The 21,799-nt window shown below is 38.7% G+C and overlaps 1 protein-coding gene across 6 annotated transcripts in view; it reads left to right on the forward strand.

Moving 5' to 3' along the window:
- LOC140494702 (mesoderm induction early response protein 2-like) overlaps positions 1-21,799 on the forward strand; it is an 87,549-nt gene that overhangs the window by 16,447 nt on the left and 49,303 nt on the right. For 5 of the 6 annotated variants that reach the window (XM_072594199.1, XM_072594201.1, XM_072594197.1 and 2 more), the window contains 4 exons: positions 847-934; positions 7,361-7,482; positions 13,450-13,584; positions 17,533-17,656. In XM_072594199.1, coding sequence (XP_072450300.1) covers positions 847-934; positions 7,361-7,482; positions 13,450-13,584; positions 17,533-17,656 — 469 coding nt within the window. Of the gene's footprint in view, positions 1-846; positions 958-7,360; positions 7,483-13,449; positions 13,585-17,532; positions 17,657-21,799 lie in introns of all 6 variants that reach the window. The other variant, XM_072594203.1, reaches the window with a different exon arrangement.

Here is a 21,799-nt window from a genome sequence, read left to right on the forward strand (position 1 = left end):
GGGCTGCTCAGCTGATACAATGAAATTGAATGTGGCTGTTAAGGTTACACTTAAATAAGCTCTCTTCATCAGTGCTGATATAAACAACAAACTACATGTAATATGTTGAAGATTTGAGATATAAACTGGATGTTAGCTGGATTTTCTGGTGGTAATGAGAATGAAACTGTCAGCATTCACCGTCATTCCTCCATCAACGGTGACAGTAGCTTTGGAAATATCACAGAAATCTATAAATTACAATCGATAGTTTTGCATTTCTCTGGTGGCTATTGAAGCACAATCAGTGGGAAATCTTATGAATTAGCAAAACTTCCAGTCTAACTGTTAATCTTGAAGCAATTGATGCAATTACAGCTTGTTGAGGTGTAACTGGGTTTTTAATAGCATACTGTTAAATACCTTTTCTAGCCTTCAGGAACTAAGTTTGTTTATAGAATGTCAAATTTCTTTGAATAATTTTGTATTGATGTAGAATTAGTTATCATTATTTTAGAATATTTGTTAAACTAATCACATTAAGTTGTTTTGTCATCTGGAATTTAAGATTAGATATTGAGGATGTCAAATGCCTTTCTCTTGCTGTTTGGGACAGTGTTTCAATGTGATCAGCTGCTTACCTCCTTGATAACATCAATGCTACTGCATCCCAATTCATCCCTTCATCCTGGTGTCAGGCTTAAACTGCCATCGTGAAAGAGGAAAATCGTACCACAGATGGCGAGATCTTTGTGGGCAGCAGCCCATGTCCTTATTTCAATGCTAATGATAAAATCGAGGCTAAAATTTTTCTAAATGAAATTTTATTTTGGACACAGCTAATCATTTTTAAAATCTTGTTTTTAGGCCTCTGTTGGTAGACAGAGTCCACGTGTGGTGTTATATCGAACACAGGATCTATGTTCCTTCGAAAACAGGCTTCAGTCTGGAGGAGGTACAGTATGTTAATATTTTAAGGTTAGTTGTGACTTAATAGGGATTGTTGGAGCTTAGTTTGTTTAAAAAATACAGCCATTATATTTTAGTTAATGTTTTTCAAAATATGAAAATCACTGTATTGCTGACTTAAGAGCTGCTTGAATGGAATCTTCTTTCTACCTCCACACTGCTCTGGTGATGTCAGTTCTGCAGAATGTGTCCATTATAATTAGTCATTTTGATCACATAGAACTAGAGTATTATTGAAAAAAGTTACATTTCATTGAAACTTTTTAGTCTTGTTGGGATTTTATTTGTTTTCTGCTTTATTGGTATTCTTGCGAATTGTCCTGATGTGTGCAAGGCAAAATACTTCAACAAAATGAGTTATTTTGGCAAGGTGCAAGAGTATTATTATGAAATTATAATTTCTTAAAATCATTAACATGCTTTTGCAGCGGAGCCAAAATGTCCAAAATTTTAGTCAAAATAGCCAGATTTGATCTAAATTCTGTAGAAATTTGTGACCCGTCCTGTTGCTGTCAGTGATGGTGTTCACCAGGGTTGTATTACAAACCTAATTCCATATCTACAGCTATCATGATCAACTAAACTTCCTGATTTATTCCTCTCAACTTCAGCTAGAGGGATCTAGAAATAAGGAGACTGGGTCCATTGGATCTAAACTGCCTCCGCCTAAAGGAAGAAAGCTAGCCAGCAGTTTTACCCTCCTCCTGATCTTGAAATCTAGGCATCATTTTTAGCCAGTTTGTAATTTTCCTGGATATTATGAGGATCCCATTGAAAATCATCAGTAAATGTTCCCCCACCAAAAGGGATTAGGAGTTAGACTCAGAGTATTTTGATAACAGGACAATGAATGAGATGATTTACATTTTAAGCGCGTGCAAATTTATTATGATGAAAAAGCATACAGTTTGGTGGTTATAGAAAAAACATAAATTCCACAAAATAAAAGCTGGCTCTTATTGTATAAGAAATTCCAAGCTATAAAATGTGTTTGTTACTTGATATAAATTTTGAAAAGAATGCAAGGAGTCCATTAAATAGTAGAATAAGGTTATCTTACCAACCGTGAGATGCAAGAGCAGAAGTAGGCCATTCAACCTATCAAACCTATTCTAGTGCCATTCAATGAAATTATGGCTGATTTGATCATCATCAGCTGCACTTCCCAGTTTTTCTTCCCATAGCTCTTGATTCCTTTACTGCTTAAAACCTTGTCCCAGCCTTCAATAGCCTTCTCTAGTCAAGAACTTCCATAGATTCACAACCTCTGAACAGAAATTCCTCCTCATCTCTGTCTTAAATGTTTGACCTGTTATTCTGAGATTATGCTATCTGGTCCTAGGCTTTCCCACAAGGGCAAAAACTTGATGTTGACTAGGCAATCCAGCAGTGCAGAAAGAGTTTGTGTGTTAACGGAAACAATAGAGAAGTAGAGTTAGATGTTGAGGACTATGCCTGTGAAAGCTACTGCCTTGGACTGATTGTGCCTTAAAGTTCCTTGTAAATAAGGAAAAGCAGTGATCTGTCAGGGTGATGGGATATAAGAAAGAGAAGCCATTGTGGTAGATATGTGGTCTAAAATAGGTGAGAATAGAGCTACCAAAGGACAGTCATAATTTGGGACTTTGAGGAAAGACTGTGAATGGAGAATGGAATAGTCTTTTGCATGAAGTGCTGAAATAGATTGAAGAAGATAAAGAAGCACAGTAACTATTCTCACAAGTGAAAATATGTTCTTAGCTTTGGTCAAAGTCATCCTAGTTTAAGGAGAATGTCTTGTTCTTTGTTCTAGAATGCTGAAGGCACATCTGTACCTGTAACTCCTCAAGGCAGCAACTATTAAATTGTGACATTTTATAATTCTGTCAGGGTCACCATCATATCCTTCAGAGAAAATTGCGGTTAGCCTGATAATTATGGGAGTAAGATGGTAATAGGAATTACAGTAAAGAATAGTACTGAGGAGCATATGAACATATGTATTTGGAGCTGAAGTAGGCTATTTGAACTCTTGAGCCTGCTCTACCATTCAGTAAGATTATGGCTAATTTGTGTTTGAAATTCCACATTGCCACCCACGCCCAGCAATCTTAAATTCTAGTTAAGCAAGAAAATAAGTCTACCTCCTCCTTAAGAGTATGAAATGGCACTGCTTTCTGCCCTTTCTCAGGCAGAGTTTCAAAGTCACACAACCTTCTGAAGAAAAAAATTCTCATCTCTGCCCTAAAAGGGCAACCATCACTTTTTAAGCTGTGCTCCCTAGTTTAGATTAGATTAGATTAGATTCCCTACATTGTCGAAACAGGCCGTTTGGCCCAACAAGTCCACACCGATGCTCCGAAGAGTAACCCACCCAGACCCATTTCCCTCTGACTAATGCACCTACCTGGATAAATAATTTGGATGTGAGCACAAGAGGTGTAGTTCGTAAGATTGCAGATGACACCAAAATTGGGATTTATAGCGGACAGCTAAGAAGGTTACTTCAGATTACAACTTGATCTTGATCAGATGGGTCAATGGGCTGAGAAGTGGCAGATGGAGTTTAATTTAGGTCAATGCAAGGTGCTGCATTTTGGGAAAGCAAGTCTGAGCAGGACTTATACACTTAAATAGTAAGTTCCGCAGGAGTGTTGCTGAACAAAGAGATCTTGGAGTGCAGGTTCATAGTTCCTTGAAAGTGGAGTCGCAGTTAGATAGAATAGTGAAGGCTGCATTTGGTATGTTTTCCTTTATTGGTCAGAATATTGAGTACAGGAATTGGGAGGTCATGTTGCGGCTATATAAGATATTGGTTTGTCCACTGTTGGAATATCACGTGCAGTTCTGGTCACCTTCCTATCACAAGGATGTTCTGAAACTTGAAAGAATTCATAAATGATTTAAAAGGATGTTGCCAGGGTTGGAGGATTTGAGCTATAGTGAGAGGTTGAATAGGCTGGGGCTGTTTTCCCAGGGACTATTTTCCCAGAGGCTGAGGGGTGACTTTATAGAGGTTTATAAAATCATGAGGGGAATGGACCAGATAAATAAAGTTTCTTCCCTGGGATGGGGGAGTCCAAAGCGAGAGGGCATAGTTATTGAGTGAGAGGGGAAAGATTTAAAAGGGATCTAGGGGTCAACTTTTTCACCCAGAGGGTGGTACATGTATGGGATGAGCTGCCAGAGGAAGTGGTGGAGGCCAGTACAATTGCAACATTTGAAAGGCATTTGGATGGGTATATGAATAGGAGGGGTTTGGAGGGATATGGGCCAGGTGCTGGCAGGTGGGACTAGATTGGATTGGGATAACTGGTCAGCATGGATGAGTTGGACCAAAGGGTCTGTTTCCATGCTGTACATCTCTATGACTATGACTCTATAAAACCCACGCAGATACAGGGAGAATGTGCAAACTCCACACAGACCGTTGCCCAAGCCTGGAATCTAACCCAGGTACCTGGCGCTGTGAGGCAGCAATGCTAATCACTGAACCACTGAGCCACTAATTCTACCTATCAATCTACTCCTCTAAACTACCTCCATGCATTTACATCCTCTCTTTCCAGGCCGAGGGTGATTGCTGCTGAACTGCAGTCCAGCTCTGTTGTGACTGGGTGAATGGTTTCTGATGGTGGGCAATCTGAGACTTTGTGGGTAGGGGATCCCCGATGAAGACCTTGGTCAGAGATGCCATATGGGAGGAAAGTGCCATTCAGAAGGCTGGAAGCAGTCTTAACAGGGGAGCGGCCACTCAAACATTGTGTTGATCAGGTCAAATAGGGTATTGCAGTACTGTAAGCAACATTAATATGAATTTCTGATGCTCAATTATATTTCCAATCCTAATAACCTTGATGTTAAAGCATCACTAAAAGGGACAAATTCAGACTCAGACTCTTTGTAGTGAAGACAAGCAAAGCATTTGTTCATTTCATCTACTGTTTCCTTATTATCTGCTATTAACTTCCCATTCTTGAGTATGCTGAAATATCCCGTTAAATATCTGCTGCTGCTTCTGTATTGACCCATCTCCCAGCATGGTTATCCCAGTTTATTTCAGCTTTCATGTCCAAGTAATTGTCCTTATTTGAGATAAAATACCAATTAGCAAGTTTTGAGAAGATTTGTAGCTCAGGTTGAGGTTCTGGATGTACATTTGCTCGCTGAGCTGGAATGTTTGTTTTCAGACGTTTCATCACCACACCAGGTAACATCTTCAGTGAGCGTCTGGGTGAAGCTTCATCTGGAGGCTCACTGAAGATGTTACCTCGTCTGGTGACAAAATGTCTGAAAATAAACTTTCCAGCTCAGTGAGTAAATCTACATCCATAAAAAAATGCCAATTTTAGACCCACTCTTCTCCCTTTCATGTTGATTACAAAATTTGGCCATAATATAGTTGTTGCGAATAGGAGTACCTTTACTCATAGATGGTATTAATCCTGGTACTACATAATACCAATACTATAACCTGCTTTCTGCTTGGTTCCACAGCAGATTGTGAAATTATCTCAAAATCATTCCACGAATGTCTTACGCAGGCTACCAATGCTAATTTGATTTTTCCAGTTTCTATATAGATTAAAATCTTCTAGGTTATTGGTATCCCTTTATCACAAGCACCCAAAATTTCTTCTTGTAAACTCTGTCCTATATCATGGTTCCAATTCCTGTAAACCACTCCCACTGGTGGCTTCTTTCATCTACTATTATTCAGCTTCACCCAAAGTCAGTCTTCATCCTGATATCAAGACTGAGTCATGTCTTACTATTGCATCAGTGCCATCCTTGGTAACAGTGGTAGCCCTCCACCCTTTATATAACTTCCTATTCTTCATGCATATCATACACCCCTCAATATTCAGGACCCAATTCATTATGTCATGCAACCATGTCTTAATAATGGCTGTTTGATCATATTTATTTGCGTTATCAATTTGTTTCCTCTGTTACAAACACTATGCATGTTCAGATAAAGAGCCTTTAGTTTTATCCTTTTGTTATCTTTAATAAAATGAAATCTTGACTGTTGGTGTATTCTTAGATTTAGTTTCCTTCTCTTCATGATTTCATCCTGACTTTTCATCTCCCATATTACTATTTTGACTTTTGACTTCCTACTTTGACTTTATCTCTTAATTTGCTACATCTACCTAAACTTGATCTCTCACCCCAGTGTTTAGTTTAAAGCCTGCATGTTTGAATTTATTCGCAATTTTGCACAGGATTACGTAATATAAGTAGCACAGACACAGGCAATTTAGTCAAACCAGCTAATTATTAAAAAAATTAATTCATGGGATGAGGCTAGCTAGCTAGTCTAGCATTTATTTGCCCTCTCCACAGTGCCCAGAGGGCAGTCAAGGGTCAACTACATTGCTTTGGGACTGGAGTCACATGCAGGCCAGACCAGTTAAGGATGGCAGTTTCCTTCCCTAAAGTGACTCAGATGAGTTTTTCCAACAATCCAGATTATTTTTTAATTGAATTGAAATTCCACCACCTGCCAGACAAGGATTTAAACAAGAGTCCCCAGAACATTTCCTGTGTCCCTGGATTAATAGTCCAGCGATAATACCATAAGCCATTGCCACCCCTGTTTATGCTGCATTCAAGCCTCCTATCTTATGTCATCTCAATCCATCATTATAACCCTCTATTTCTTCCATCCTCATCTGTTTACCTAGCTTCCCTGAAATTGACACTACTCCCTCCAATCACTTTCTATGTTAGTAACTTACATGTTTTCAGCATTTTTTAGGTGATTTCTTTGAAATCCCTGTTGGACTTTTTAGGGACTGTTTTGTATTGTAATCCTGTTATGCTATCTCCCACATGAGTCATATGCTGTAATTGTAAAAACTTCCCATAATTTTAAAGATGTATATCTATTAGAGTCATCCCTCAGCTTCCTTTCTTCAAATGAGAAGAGACCAAACCTATGAATTTTTTTAAGATATTATTATGATCCCAGCTAATGATAGTACTGGACAAGTCAGATGAAATCTGGCTTGATATATCTTATTTTTGCTGATGTGACCGTCAGTCACTGAAGCAGTCAAATGAGGCTGCAAAGTTTATTAAGTGTTTTGCATAAAAGACTAAAACAAGCTATAGAATAAAGTTTAGAAAACTCCAGCAAAATAACGTTATCAAACTACTTTACAACAACATCCATTTCACTATCCATTGAGATTCAAGTTCAGCAAAATTGCCTCTCAATATCAAATCTTTAAGTTCTCCTTTAATAATTCTCCAAGTTTCTTTCTTGTGAATAGCGGAGTCATTCTACATGAGTACCCATAAAATTGAGAGCTTCGGTTACTGCTCTAAGTCCATTAGTTCTAACTCATATTGCCTTGTTTATTTTTTTTTCTATTATTGTGTGCAAGAGAATGTGTAATTGTTAAATTTGATTTTTGACTTTTAGCTGGCTCAATGGGCTCAGCAGATCACAGATTCAATTTGGCCGATATCCTGTCTCACAATTACCCATCTCAGGAAGAAGAGGAAACGCCTGAGGCCGATAAATCATTTGAGGATCTGGAAAGGGTAAACTCATCTCAGGAATTTTCAAATTTTTAACTTTTGAATGCCATATAGTTATGTTATACATCTGATTTTGTTTGATAACTAGATATTTGTTAATGTCACCTGTATAGCATGTAAAAGTTTGTGAGAAGATTTGTAGCTCGGGTGGTCGTTGTTGTGGTTCTGTTCGCCGAGCTGGGAATTTGTGTTGCAGACATTTCGTCCCCTGTCTAGGTGACATCCTCAGTGCTTGGGAGCCTCCTGTGAAGCGTTCTGTGATGTTTCCTCCGGCATTTATAGTGGTTTGAATTTGAATTTCCCGCTTCCGGTTATCAGTTCCAGCTGTCCGTTGCAGTGGTCGGTATATTGGGTCCAGGTCGATGTGCTTATTAATTGAATCTTTGGATGAGTGCCATGCCTCTAGGAATTCCCTGGCTGTTCTCTGTTTGGCTTGTCCTATAATAATAGTGTTATCCCAGTCGAATTCATGTCGCTTGTCATCTGCGTGTGTGGCTACTAAGGATAGCTGGTCGTGGCTAGTTGATGTTCATGGATGTGGATCATAAGCTGTCTTCCTGTTTGTCCTATGTAGTGTTTTGTGCAGTCCTTGCGTGGAATTTTGTACACTACATTTGTTTTGCTCATGCTGGGTATCGGGTCCTTCTTTCTGGTGAGTTGTTGTCTGAGAGTGGCTGTTGGTTTGTGTGCTGTTATGAGTCCTAGTGGTCGCAGTAGTCTGGCTGTCAGTTCGGAAATGCTCTTGATGTATGGTAGTGTGGCTAGTCCTTTGGGTTGCGGCATGTCCTCGTTCCGTTGTCTTTCCCTTAGGCATCTGTTGATGAAATTGCGCGGGTATCCATTTTTGGTGAATACATTGTATAGGTGTTGTTCTTCCTCTTTTTGTAGTTCTGGTGTACTGCAGTGTGTTGTGGCCGTTTTGAATAGTGTCTTGATGCAACTTCTTTTGTGTGTGTTGTGGTGGTTGCTTTCGTAGTTCAGGACTTGGTCTGTGTGTGTGGCTTTCCTGTAAACCTTTGTGGTGAATTCTCCATTCGGTGTTCTCTGTACCATCACGTCTAGGAATGGGAGTTGGTTGTCCTTTTCTTCCTCTCTCGTGAATCGGATTCCTGTGAGTGTAGCATTGATGATCCGGTGTGTGTTTTCTATTTCTGTGTTTTTAATGATTACAAAGGTGTCATCCAAATATCTGATCCAGAGTTTGGGTTGAATTTGCGGTAAGACTGTTTGTTCTAATCTTTGCATTACCGCTTCTGCTATGAGCCCAGAGATGGGTGAGCCCATAGGTGTGCCGTTGATTTGTTCATATATTTGGTTGTTGAATGTGAAGTGTATTGTGAGGCACAGGCCCAGTAGTTTGAGTATGTCGTCTTTGTTGATCGGTTCCCTGTCCTGTTGCCTGTTCTGTATGTACAGCAGGTTGGCTATTGTTTCTCTGGCTAGGGTTTTGTCAATAGAAGTGAACAGTGTCGTTACATCAAATGAGACCATAGTTTCTCCCTTGTCTATGTGTATATTTCTGATGATGTCCAAGAATTCCTGTGTTGATTATATACAGTGTCTGAATCCGCTGATCAGGTGTTTCAGTTTCTGTTGTAGTTCTTTAGCCAGTTTGTGTGATGGTGTCCCTGGTAGTGATACTATGGGTCTGAGTGGGATGTCTGGTTTGTGCACTTTAGGTAGTCCATAGAATCTGAGGGTGTTGTTGCATCAAGACACTATTCAAAAAGGCCACAACACACTGCAGTACACCAGAACTGCAAAAAGAGGAAGAAGAACACCTACACAATGTATTCGCCATAAACTGATCCCTGCCCCCATAATTTCATCAATAGATGCCTAACGGAAAGACCATGGAACAAGGATATGCCGCAACCCAAAGGACTAGCCACACTACCATACATCAAGAGCATTTACGAACTGGCAGCCAGACTACTGCGACCACTAGGACTCATAACAGCACACAAACCAACAGCCACTCTCAGACAACAACTCACCAGAACGAAGGACCCGATACCCAGCATGAGCAAAACAAATGTAGTGTACAAAATCCCACACAAGGACTGCACAAAACACTACATAGGACAAACAGGAAGACCGCTAACTATCCACATCCATGAACACCAACTAGCCACGAAACGACGACACCAGCTATCCTTAGTAGCCACACATGCAGATGACAAGCAACATGAATTCTACTGGGATAACACTACTATTATAGGACAAGCCAAACAGAGAACAGCCAGGGAATTCCTAGAGGCATGGCACTCATCCAAAGATTCAATCAATAAACACCTCGACCTGGACCCAATATACCGACCACTGCAACGGAAAGCTGGAACTGACAACTGGAAGCGGCAAACCACTATAACTGCCAGAGGAAACATCACAGAAGTGCTTCATAGGAGGCTCCCAAGCATCGAGGATGTCACCTAGCCAGGGGACGAAATGTCTGCAATGTATAGCATGTAAAATTGCTGTAATTGCCATTGTTTCTGCTTTTCTGCCACTTACCCAACTCCAAGCAAAGCAAATCACTTGTATATGACTATGTGCTGTAACTGCAAGATATATTTAGCAAAAATAAATGAACTGCAGAATTTGTTGAGCCTTAATTCAAATGTATTTGTTTTGCTAATTGATGATCCATAGAGGAACTCCCCAGATGTTCAGCACTTCAGTCGCTAATCTCATTGTTAGCAGATATCTATAGTATACTCTGAATTATTGTCTCTTTTGCACTAAAAGGGATCCATCTAATTTTTTTTTATTCATTCGTGGGGTGTGGGCTTGATTGGCAATGCTAGTATTTATTGCTGTAGAGATATTGGTAAATGGTTTGCCAGTCCATTTCAGGTAGCAATTCAGAATCATCCACATTGCAACGAGGCTGGAGTCATGTGTAGGTGAGACCAGATACAATTTAGGCAGATTTAGTTCTGTAAAGTTTAGTAGTGAACCCAGTGGGTATATATGATACTCCAGTGGGTTTATGATCGCCATTACTGAAATCAGCTTTATAATTCTGATTTTTTTTGTGCCTCTAATACCAATCCAAAGATTTCACGATAGCCTGGTATTCATCATTGAAAAGGTTATCAAACTGCGACTTAAGATTTTTAAAAACATTTATCTCTTAATTGTGTCTGTCTGTGTGAGAGTCAGGGTCTATGTTCAGAGGAGATTGGACTTAGATAGTAGATATCAATTGGATTGACTTGCAGTTTGCCTGTGTTCTGCTAAAGTTACATTGTGAATAACCGCTCCAACTGAACTGATTCCACACCCAGATTCCCTGCACCAATATGTTTTCATTGCATTGATTTCATCTTTCACTAACAATGCCACATCACCATTTTTTTTCCCACCTAAGATTGAATTCTTTTGCATGTTCAGTTATAGCATGATCGTCAGCTGTCACATATCCACAATCAGAATCCGATTATCATGTTTACGATTATTTGCATTGTTAATTCATTTAACTGATCCCTAATGTTCTGTGCACTCAGATATACTACCTTCAGACTTATTGACATTTTTGCACATTTTGTTTGTTGCTAGTTCTTGGTTCCTCTGTCTTCCTGCTTTGCTTTCTACTTTTCTATCTTGGCTTTCCATTGCATTCTTGTCTCCCCAGTAAGGTTCCCCTTCCCCTGCCAGTCTAGTTTAAAATCTCTCCCACAGTACTGGTACATGCACTTGTAGGATAATAGTCATGGTCCGGTTGGGGTGCAAACTGTCTAATCTTTGCAGGCCCCAGTTGCCAAAACTGGTCTCAAAGCCTCAAGAAGGTACATCCTTCACTCTTCCACCATCCCTCCAACTACTGACTGAACTAATCTATTCTCCTGCCCCTGTCCTCACAAGCATGTGGGGGCACTGGATGTAATCTATGACTGCGATCATTTGAGGTCCAGTATTTTAATTTACTTCCTAGCACTCCATATTCTGCCCCCAAATCTTATTTATGCCGTTACCAATATGGACCACGAGCTCTGGTTGTTCTCTCATCCCTTCAGAAGGTCCTGTAATCATGCAGTGGCATTCTGACCCTGGTACCAGGAAGGCCATCTGACCCTGGTACCAGGAAGGCCATCCGACCCTGGTGTCACTTTGTCAGAACATCTGCCTGTACCCCTTATGATATAAGGCCCTCTTACTATCATGCTTCTATGTCTTTTCTCCTCCTGTGCTGCTGGGTTGTTCCTGGTGTCACAGTTTTGGATCTTGTTGCATTCCACTGAGAAACTACCCTTTCAACATTGAGAAATCGGAGATGGCACGAAGGGATTTATCAGATATTATATTTTCCAATGAGAGTCTAGTGTTAGATACAGGTGACCTTTATCTTGGTACAACTTTATTACAGCTTCAGATTTTCTTCACAGTAAGGCACACAAAAGCTTCAGATTGTCTTAGCTTATGCAGTTTTTAATTCCGAGCACAAGCCTCCACCCTTTTGACAACTATAGGTCAGTGGCACTGGGTACCTCTCTGTAATTGGCTGTAGGTATAGCATCTTACACAGTTCAAGCTTGCTCATCACTGAAGTGCACAGGTTGTGTCCATCCCAGGTCCTCGTGATGTTTCCCAGACCTTCCTATCTTTCTTCTTGAGGCTTTTCACATTAGATACTGTATTCAACTAACCTCTGCCAGCTGCACTGTGTTAACTGACAATTAATTAGATACTTGAATATAAAAGAATACTGACTTTTTTATCAGTTCCAACAAAGTTATGTGGTTACACCTAATGTTAGAATTCTTTACTTAACAAGTTGTGTGTTAATTTGTCCATTCAAACCACATTCCAATGTCTGCTAATTTCTGTATTCAATCCTCCTCATAATAACCGGGACTGCTTTTGCTGTCTGAAACTGGTTTGAATCCTTTCCTCTAATGCTTTTGGTGATTTTATTTTTGTATGTAAGTGGATCAATAGCTACTTCGGAATCTACATCTGTGGTTATCTAAAGGATCTTAACTAATACCTACTCTTAATATTGTAACAGATTGATTAAATAATTCAAGAGAAACAAATAAATAGTGCGAAATATTCTTATCTATATTAGCCATTGCAGCTGCACATTCTCACTCATTTAAGTAACCTTGAGCCTTACAGAGCTGCTGCTGTTCTACTTGCAGAGACTATATCAAGTAAATATTTTTCCATATGCTGTCACTACTGTCAGCCATGTTCTGCTGCATTAGCCATGGGCAGCCATTGGCCATTTTGTGCCGTTCAGTCATGGGCATCCCTAATGCAGGATTCTGCATTGTCTACCTGGTGCTTTTTCCTTGTTTGGCAGTAGTCCACTCCTTTTGTACCTGTGCACTCTTTAGCTGTGGTGTGCCAGTCAACTATGTAGATCTCAGCCTTGTGTATTCTCTACAATTATGTTAGCTGCCGCTCCAGACCCGAAACACCAATTTTCCGTAGTTGCAACTGCAGACAGTTCATGTACATATGGCCAGTCTGGTCTTCCTGAGTGTCCCTGACTTCCCGAATTGCACAGGAGAAACATTCCACTAGGTCCAGCTGCCTTACCGTGACCTAACCATGAATTACCCAATTTATGTTTATTTTCTCTAGTTTAAAAAATATTCAATATATACTAAGGACCTTACCTTATTCCTTGTACTCAAATACCCTAAAGACCAATTTTTAACTTCTCAATACAAGTTAATTAAGATGGTGACACAACAAAGTGGGATTGAGTTAAAAATTAGTTAACAAAAAAAAAAGAATTAAGCTTGGGCGATTTCAGCAAAATTGTCTCATGGAGACTAGTAATATGATTTCATCTAGTCTTGCCTTTTATAACTTCATTGCTTAGTCTTGCCTTTTATAACTTCATTGCTTTGTTGTGACATGTTGTCTTAACAGTTGTAGTATTGCATATTTATGTTCAAAGGAATTAGAAAAAAAGGAGCCAAGATTCATGTTTGCTAATCTTAATTATATTTACAGGAAAGTGATGTGCCTTTCGAAGAACTTCTAGCACTTTATGGTTATGAAGCATCCGATCCAATCTCCGAGCATGAAAGTGAGGGCAGCTCACCCAGTGAGCTTGCTGATAACTTGCCAGAAATGACTCTGGATAAGGTAATCATTTATACCACTTATGTTGTTTTGAACTTTTAAAAGCAATCAGCTAATTAATGCCAATATCTGCCTACGTTTTTATAAGAAGCAAGTGAATCTTGGTTGGTCCTGCTCATAAAGATCAAAGGGAAATGTCAACCTTTATGTGAAATTTATTATGCGACCATGATGGCAATAATATTTTTTGGGCTGCTGAAAAATCTGAATGACTGATCAGAATGTGTCTGTCTTTGTTCTGTGAGTGCACTTAAAATTAAAGTTTCATTATAATCAGAATTCTTGCATATGGGGAGTCATTAACAAATCCCACACTTGATTAATGTGCAATGGTTTTTGCTGGTGAAGTTTAGACTGTAGCCGAAATCCACAGCTTTATTAAAGGAAGCTCTTAGCTTCTCTGCCATTTTCTCTGTCTAACAATTCTACTGTTTTGCCAAAAACTTTGCTATTGTCACCATGATTTCTTCATAGACCTGCAATGAGAATGCAAAATCTTACTTGACGACTTGCAACATTTTCTACTCTTTAAGAAGCACCAGCTGAAATATTTCTTAGAGTCTGCATAAAAGAATGGAATGATGGATAGTCATTTCTTAGAGACCCTATTAATGGAAAGTACAAACCAATTTGAAAATTTAATATACAATTAAACTGGTTAAAAATAGATAAAAAGCAGAGTTGCAGAATGGGGCAACGGTGCAAAGTGAGCATAACAGCAGATACATCAATTTTTGATAGTCTAAACTTGAAACTTGATTTTTCTTCTTTTAGGTGCTGTGCTCAAATAGCAGTTCTTTTTTTTTATCAACACCCTGAAACCATAGATGCTTCATGTCTTGTAATCAGTTTGAATCTCTGTCTTTTAATCTAATGACTACCATGCAATAAACCATTTGCTATTTGTTGTGATTGAGCTGACACTTGCTTTCTTGTCTTGCTATCTTGTAGTTTGACCACAGCAATCTTTTGTCCTATATAATTGAAGGATCAGTATGAAAGATTGTCAATTTATTGTGCAATTGGTATCGAGCTTAGCACATTCCATGAAATTGAACTAAACAGTGAAAACCTTTCAAATTGTGTACCAGTTATAAAGGGAAAAATATATGTTAGTTTCTTTTCGTCATTAGTTACAATGACTGATTAAAATACTTGATAACTTTTGTATTTGTTCATGGAATGTGAGAATCACTGCTGAGACCATTATTTGTTGTCCATCCTTAATTACTTTTAATTTATCATTGTGACATGTACCGAGATACAGTGAAAAGTAATTTAGAAGGTTATGCTGAACTGCCTTCTTTAACCACTGCAGTTCATATTGTAAAAGTTCTCCCAGAATGTTGTTACAGAGGGTGCTTGAGGGTTTTGATTCAGAGGCGTTGAAAGAATGTCAATGTATTTTCAAGTTAGGGTTTTGTATGACATTGGGAATTTGGACATGCTGGTGTTTCCCATTCACGTGTTGCCCTTGTCTTCGTTATGATTAAATGTTGGTTCTGGAGGTGCACGTGAAGAAGTCTTAGTGAGTTGCTACAATGCATCTTTTTGATGATGTGCATTGCAGTGATTGTGTACCAGTGGTTGAAAGAATGAAATGTTTTAAGATGGTGGATTGACCATCAAGTGCACTGCTTTGTTCTCCTTGATGTTAAATTTTGTATGTGTTGGAGCAGTACTTTAAGACACTCCTGATTTATGCCTTTAAACAAGTAGAAAGGCTAATAGAGTTATAGAGATGTACAGCATGGAAACAGACCCTTCGGTCCATGCTGACCAGATATCCCAACCCCATCTAATCCCACCTGCTAGCACCTAGCCCATATCCCTCCAAACCCCTCCTATTCATATACCCATCCAGATGCCTTTTAATTGTTGCAATTGTATCAGCCTCCACCACTTCCTCTTGCAGCTCATTCCATACACATACCCCCCCTGCATGAAAAAGTTGCCCCTTAGGTCTCTTTTATATCTTTCCCCTCTCACCCTTAACCTATGCCCTCTAGTTCTGGACTCCCCCCACCCCAGGGAAAATACTTTGCCTATTTATCCTATCCATGCCCCTATGTTTTAGTAAACCTCTATAAGGTCACTCCTTAGCCTCTGACGCTCCAGGAAAAACAGCCCTAGCTATTCAACCTCTCCTTATAGCTTAAATCCTCCAACCCTGGCAACATCCTTGTAAATCGTTTCTGAACCCTTTCATGTTTGACAACATCTTACCAATAGGAAGGAGACCAGAACTGCACACAGTATTCCAACAGTGGCCTAACCAATGTCCTGTACAGCTGCAACATGATCTCCCAACTCCTGTACTCAATACTCTGACCAATAAAGGAAAGCATACCAAATGCCAACTTCACTATCCTGTCTACCATCAAGGAGCTATGAACCTGCGCTCCAAGGTCTCTTTGTTCAGCAACGCTTCTGAGGACCTTACCATTTAAGTGTGTAAGTCCTGCTCAGATTTGCTTTCCCAAAATGCTGCACCTCACATTTATCTACATTAAATTCCATCTGCTACTTCTTAGCCCATTGGCCCATCTGATCAAGATCCCGTTGTAATCTGAGATAACCTTCTTCGCTGTCCACTACACCTCCAATTTTGGTGTCATCTGCAAACTTACTAACTATACCTCTTATGCTCATATCCAAATCTTTTATATAAATGATCAAAAGTAGTGGACCCAGCAGTCCTCCAGTCTGAAAAACAAATCCTCCACCATCACCCACTGTCTTCTACCTTTTGAGCCAGTTCTGTATCCAAATTGTGAGTTCTCCCTGTATTCCGTGAGATCTAACCTTGCTAACTAGTCTCCAATGGGGAACCTTGTGGAATGCCTTACTGAAGTCCATATAGATCATGTGCACCTTTCTGCCCTCATCAATCCTCTTTGTTACTTCAAAAAAATTCATTCAAGTTTGTGAGATATGATTTCCCACACACAAAGCCATGTTGACTATCCCTAATCAGTCCTTTGTCTTTCCAAATACATGTATATCCTGTCCCTCAGGATTCCCTCCAACAACTTGCCCACCACCGAGGTCAGGCTCACTGGTCTATAGTTCCCTGGCTTGTCTTTACCGCCCTTCTTAAACAGTGGCACCACGTTTGCCAATCTCCAGTCTTCCGGCATCTCATCTGTGACTATCGATGATACAAATATCTCAGCAAGAGGCCTAGCAATCACTTCTCTAGCTTCCCACAGAGTTCAAGGGTACACCTGATCAGGTCCTGGGGATTTATTCACCTTTAACCGTTTCAAGACATCCAGCACTTCCTCCTCTGTAATATGGACATTTTTTTAAGATGTCACCATCTATTTCCCTACAGTCTATATCTTCCATGTCCTTTTCTACAGTAAATACTGATGCAAAATACTCGTTTAGAATCTCCTCCATTTTCTGCAGCTCCACACAAAGGCTGCCTTGCTGATCTTTGAGGAGCCCTATTCTCTCCCTAGTTACCCTTTTATGTCCTTAAATGTATTTGTAAAGTCCCTTGGGATTCTCCTTAACTCAGCTTTGGCAAAGCTATCTCATGTCCCTTTTTTGCCCTCCCTGATTTCTCTTTTAAGAATACTCCTACTGTCTTTATACTCTTCTAAGGATTCACTAGATCTATCCTGTCTTTTTCTTCCTTCTTTTTCTTAACCAAAACCTCAATTTCTTTAGTCATTACCTTGGGGAGTCACGAGATGTGTCATTCAACACGGAATATGCTGCCTTTGATATGTTCTTTTAGTTGCAGTATTTGAGAGTCAGGAGTTTGATGATAGTAATGCCAATGAGTGTCAAGTAAAGTGGTTGAACTTTTATTAGAGATGCCCATTTCCTGCTCCGCATGTTGCTTGCATGTTATCAACCAAAGTTGTCTAGGTCCTGCTGCAAATCTGCAGAAATATGAATAAATAAGCATATGTGATGAACCCTGCCTTTTATTAACAGGAGCAAATAGCTAAAGATCTTCTTTCTGGAGAAGAAGAGGAAGAGACCCAGTCTTCAGCAGATGATTTAACTCCGTCTGTCACTTCCCATGAGGCATCTGATCTTTTTCCCCACCCTCTGAGATGTAAGTTCAAAAACATGATGGTTTACAAGGTTCTTATGTATGTGGAAGACTAAATAAGCCATTTTCAAGCATTTATATTGAATAACCGTATACGCATTCCTTTGTTGCACCTATTATTTCTAAATTATACCATGGTTTTTGCACCTACTTTTGTTATGATTCCAGCTAACAGTAATACTGAAGCTGACAGTTTCTAAAGTGAAACCCTGATTTGATCGACTTCAAATCCTACTTTTGCAATTTAGTCATCATGCTGGTCAGCCATTCAGCTTACTCACAAGAGGGTATCAATGTATTTTTAACATAAGAGCATAAAAGTCTATTGGACACACAGAGGAGAAAAAAAACATAAACTAGTTCACATTTGTTTAATGACATTATATCACTCAGGACTACTTTTCAACCCCAACTTGTTTGAACAGTGCTAAAGTAACAGAATCTTTCCTGACATAGACCTGTTTGCTCTGTCAGAAACCCGAACACTGCCTAACCTCTGGATGGTTCTCTTTATTGATACCAAACTTGTTTCTTTCTCTGTCACCATGTGGCACAAGAAACCTCATTGATAGGCAATAGCCCAATTGTTTTTCTTCGACTGTGGGTTTTTCTAAAGCATTTAACTACTGATTTTCAGGATTCCAGGAGGAAGTGAGGACTGTGTTCAGAATTCTTAAAAGCTTCATTTTAAATGCATGTAAACAAATTACCAGACACCCTGGTGGCTCTCTGAGAACTCAAAAATTAAACAAAGTCCTTCTCTTAATCCATGCAATATAGCTTAATGCCCACACTTAAAGTTTTATATGACTTTGTTGACATTAGATTCCAATTTTCTACAAAATAATAACTTATCATGAACTATCATCACATTTTCTGCCTGGAAATCCAATTTATATGTTCAGCTGTTTGCTTAAAAGAATATTCCAAATCAGTTTTAGCGTTGTACTGGTTTGAACTTGTTTTAATCATAACTTTAGCTTTACTGTTATCTTCCTCTTGAGAATGAATAAAGTATGATCTAATACAGTTTGCACAGGAAGGTGAAAAAATATAGAACAATTCATTGTTCAAATATTTTATGAAAATCTCCTTGAAATCTGCTTTATTCAATGTTGATTATATTTCACATGTGATGTTTGGCTGTTACAACACAAGAACCACCAGGATGACATTTCAGATATGGAAGACCAATGATTCATAATCACTCACCCTTCCAATTTTTCTTCCTTTCTACTGAAATGTTTCATTAAATCCTTTTCATATCTCAGGAGTGAAATCCTATTTTAAAAATTTCCATCCAACAACCTATACAGGTATTTAGTTCCAAATGTTGATTTTCCATTTGTTAAAGAAAATATAGTTAGATTTTAGAACCAAGCTGCATAAATTCAATGAAAAGGTAGACAACTATGGCAATTTTTAACTTTTAAGTCCCTTAATTCAGAACAAAATGTTAAATTTCAACTACCCATAGTGTCCAGAGGAAGAGCAATTACAGTTTGTAATTTCATAATTCAGCTCAGTAAGTTTTAGTATTGTAGCCTTTTATTAGACTAACTGTGAGAGCATTCATTATCTGCTCTGAAGTAAGAGCCTAAGCATGGCCAATGTATTCCAAAAGTGATCTTAAACCATTTACAATTTTAATAATCATTTTCAACTCTTGCTGTATTATGAATTTAAGAGAATTAACTTTAATGTTAGTCCAGTGATGTGATTGGTCTATGGTTGCAACACCACAAAATCTGAATTTCTAATAGGTACAATAATCTCAGTACAGGAACTGGTAAAATGTGTGATTGGGTAACTCTCGGTAACCAGCTTCCCTCTCAATTTGGTGGGATCTAGTTCTGCTACTCCTTCCAAATACTTAACATTGAATTATTTTCAGCCCTTTCTGACTTGCATCCATGAGGTTGTACAGTCTTGTCACTTTTTATTTTTAAAACTAAAGATGAAAATCAAACAGGGACTTGACAAGGTCAGCAAAGTGTGGAGCAGTTACATGAATAAACCTGGTCAACTATTTGTATATGATCGATTTGTGATCGTGAAGAGTTTTTGTAGGAAATAGACAAACTCTGAGGAGAGAAAAATAAAAAATTAGAGGAAAAATAAGTGACTGGAGTGGGAGATAAAAATTGCTAGAATATATGTGACCCTCTAAGTTATGGGTTTTCAAATGATTTCAAATTTTGAGAGACATAATGTTATGAGGGTGTGTAAGGGGTACTATATATTTAAGAGAGTTGAAGGACTTAGCAAACACACACAGTGCTGGAGAATTTACAATGTAACATTTGACACAGCAGCTAGCAGTACATGGGTTGCTATGAGACAAAAAACAAATTCAAATTTGGCCAGTTTAAATTATGCCCCAAGATACTAAACTCCAGTCAAGTTTGAATTTGATATTTTAACAATGTTAAAACCAATGAAACGATATGATGCTAAGAGTTATAAGACCAGGGAAAATTGAACAGTTGGAGGACAAGTGCCAAAGGACCAACAGAAATAGGCTACAGTAAGAACTGTCAAAGAGGTACGTGTCTGGAGAAGGAGTTTGCACAGAGAAAAAGATCGACACCAACCTGGAGAGCAAATTTACAGAGGCAGATACCAAGAGAAGATTCGACAGTTGGCTGGTTTTGAAATTTGAATTTTTCTGTAAATCTTAATCAGGGGTCTTATCAGACCAGCATTGTAGGGGGGACGGTAAAAGATAGGTTTAGCTGATTGAGTTGTAAATAGTTGTTAATTATTCTCTGTTAGACTTAAAAATTAACAACTTTTTTTGACTTTTGGGATAATTCTTTGCCTCTCAAATTTTATAAGATTACAGCATGGGTTAAATCATTCCTGTGTTGCAGGTTTAAATTAACAGGGGCGTTTACCCTGTGTCGTAACAATAAAAAAAAATTACATTCAACAGCTCCCACTTTGTATATAGATCAGCTAGGTCTATCTGGCCATAAACCTCGTTTATTTCTTTCTTCAGAAATGCATGTGAGCAGGTTACTTGACGTCTGTATGTTACTTTTGTTTCCCCTCTGTTGTAGGCTAGATTAGTTCTTTTGAGCTCCACTTCAAAATGAATTTGAAGTCCTGAGGTTATATTAATTTGAGTTATCTCATTTGCAGGTAATTAACATTTTAGGACTCTTAATTAAATAAATTTTCACCTCCTGTATCTGGCGGAGTTCCATTAAAGAAATGTGACTGACTGGGAACATCATAATTGTATTTATTCATGAATTCTTTATATCCCAGTCTTTTACATTGTTGAAATTGCAAATGTTTTCTTGGAAAAGTGACCTAGCAAGATGCTTCTTTCAGGAAACATCAATTCAGAAGGGTCAGTGATATTTGAGCTGGAAACTAGAAACTATGATTGTTGTATTTAAAACAAAATTGCCCAGTAAAAATCGCTGCTTTCCCACACGCTTGGCCAAAGCAATGCTATTTTCATAAAATATGCTTCATATGCAGGACAAGTGTATGTTAGGTGGGCTTCAGATTGTTGCATCGTCCTGTGGAACCATCGAAGGCCGAAGGGCCTGTACTGCACTGTAATGTTCTGTTACTTAACGTGTATATTTACTTGACAAACTTGTACCACTGTTCAGAGCAAAAATTTGCAGTATTTCTCTTCTCAAAATTTCAAAGCTTTGAATTCTGACATGAACCTGTGAGAAGCATCACATCTTTGTGCAACTTTGAAGTTTTTGTCTCTATGTGGTGAGGAGTTCTTGCCAACTTAATTTGCATGATGGTAAGGAACTTTGAAAAAGAAAATTCATGTCTGCTTTCCACTCCAAACAGTTAGATTGTGCTAGTTGTCTACCATATTGTTCCTGTTGAAGCTGTTTCACATTGGTTTGGAATTGTTTTTGTATGCTGCTTTGGAGTGGTTCTTATCAGTCAAGCTGATCACAACAAGGCCTCTCTGCATACATAGTCCCTGTTTTGTGGTGCTGAATTCTGGTGTTCTTGCCTAACCTTAGCAGATGGCCAATAAGGAATAAAGTACATCCAATAATTAAACACATCTATACTCTACTTTTGAGACTGTAGAGGAAAGATTAAGTATACGTCCACAGTTGGTATGCAATCCTTTTATTTATTCATGAACAATGCAATTAA

Source organism: Chiloscyllium punctatum, chromosome 24, assembly GCF_047496795.1.
Source record: "Chiloscyllium punctatum isolate Juve2018m chromosome 24, sChiPun1.3, whole genome shotgun sequence".
Classification (NCBI taxonomy): domain Eukaryota; kingdom Metazoa; phylum Chordata; class Chondrichthyes; order Orectolobiformes; family Hemiscylliidae; genus Chiloscyllium; species Chiloscyllium punctatum.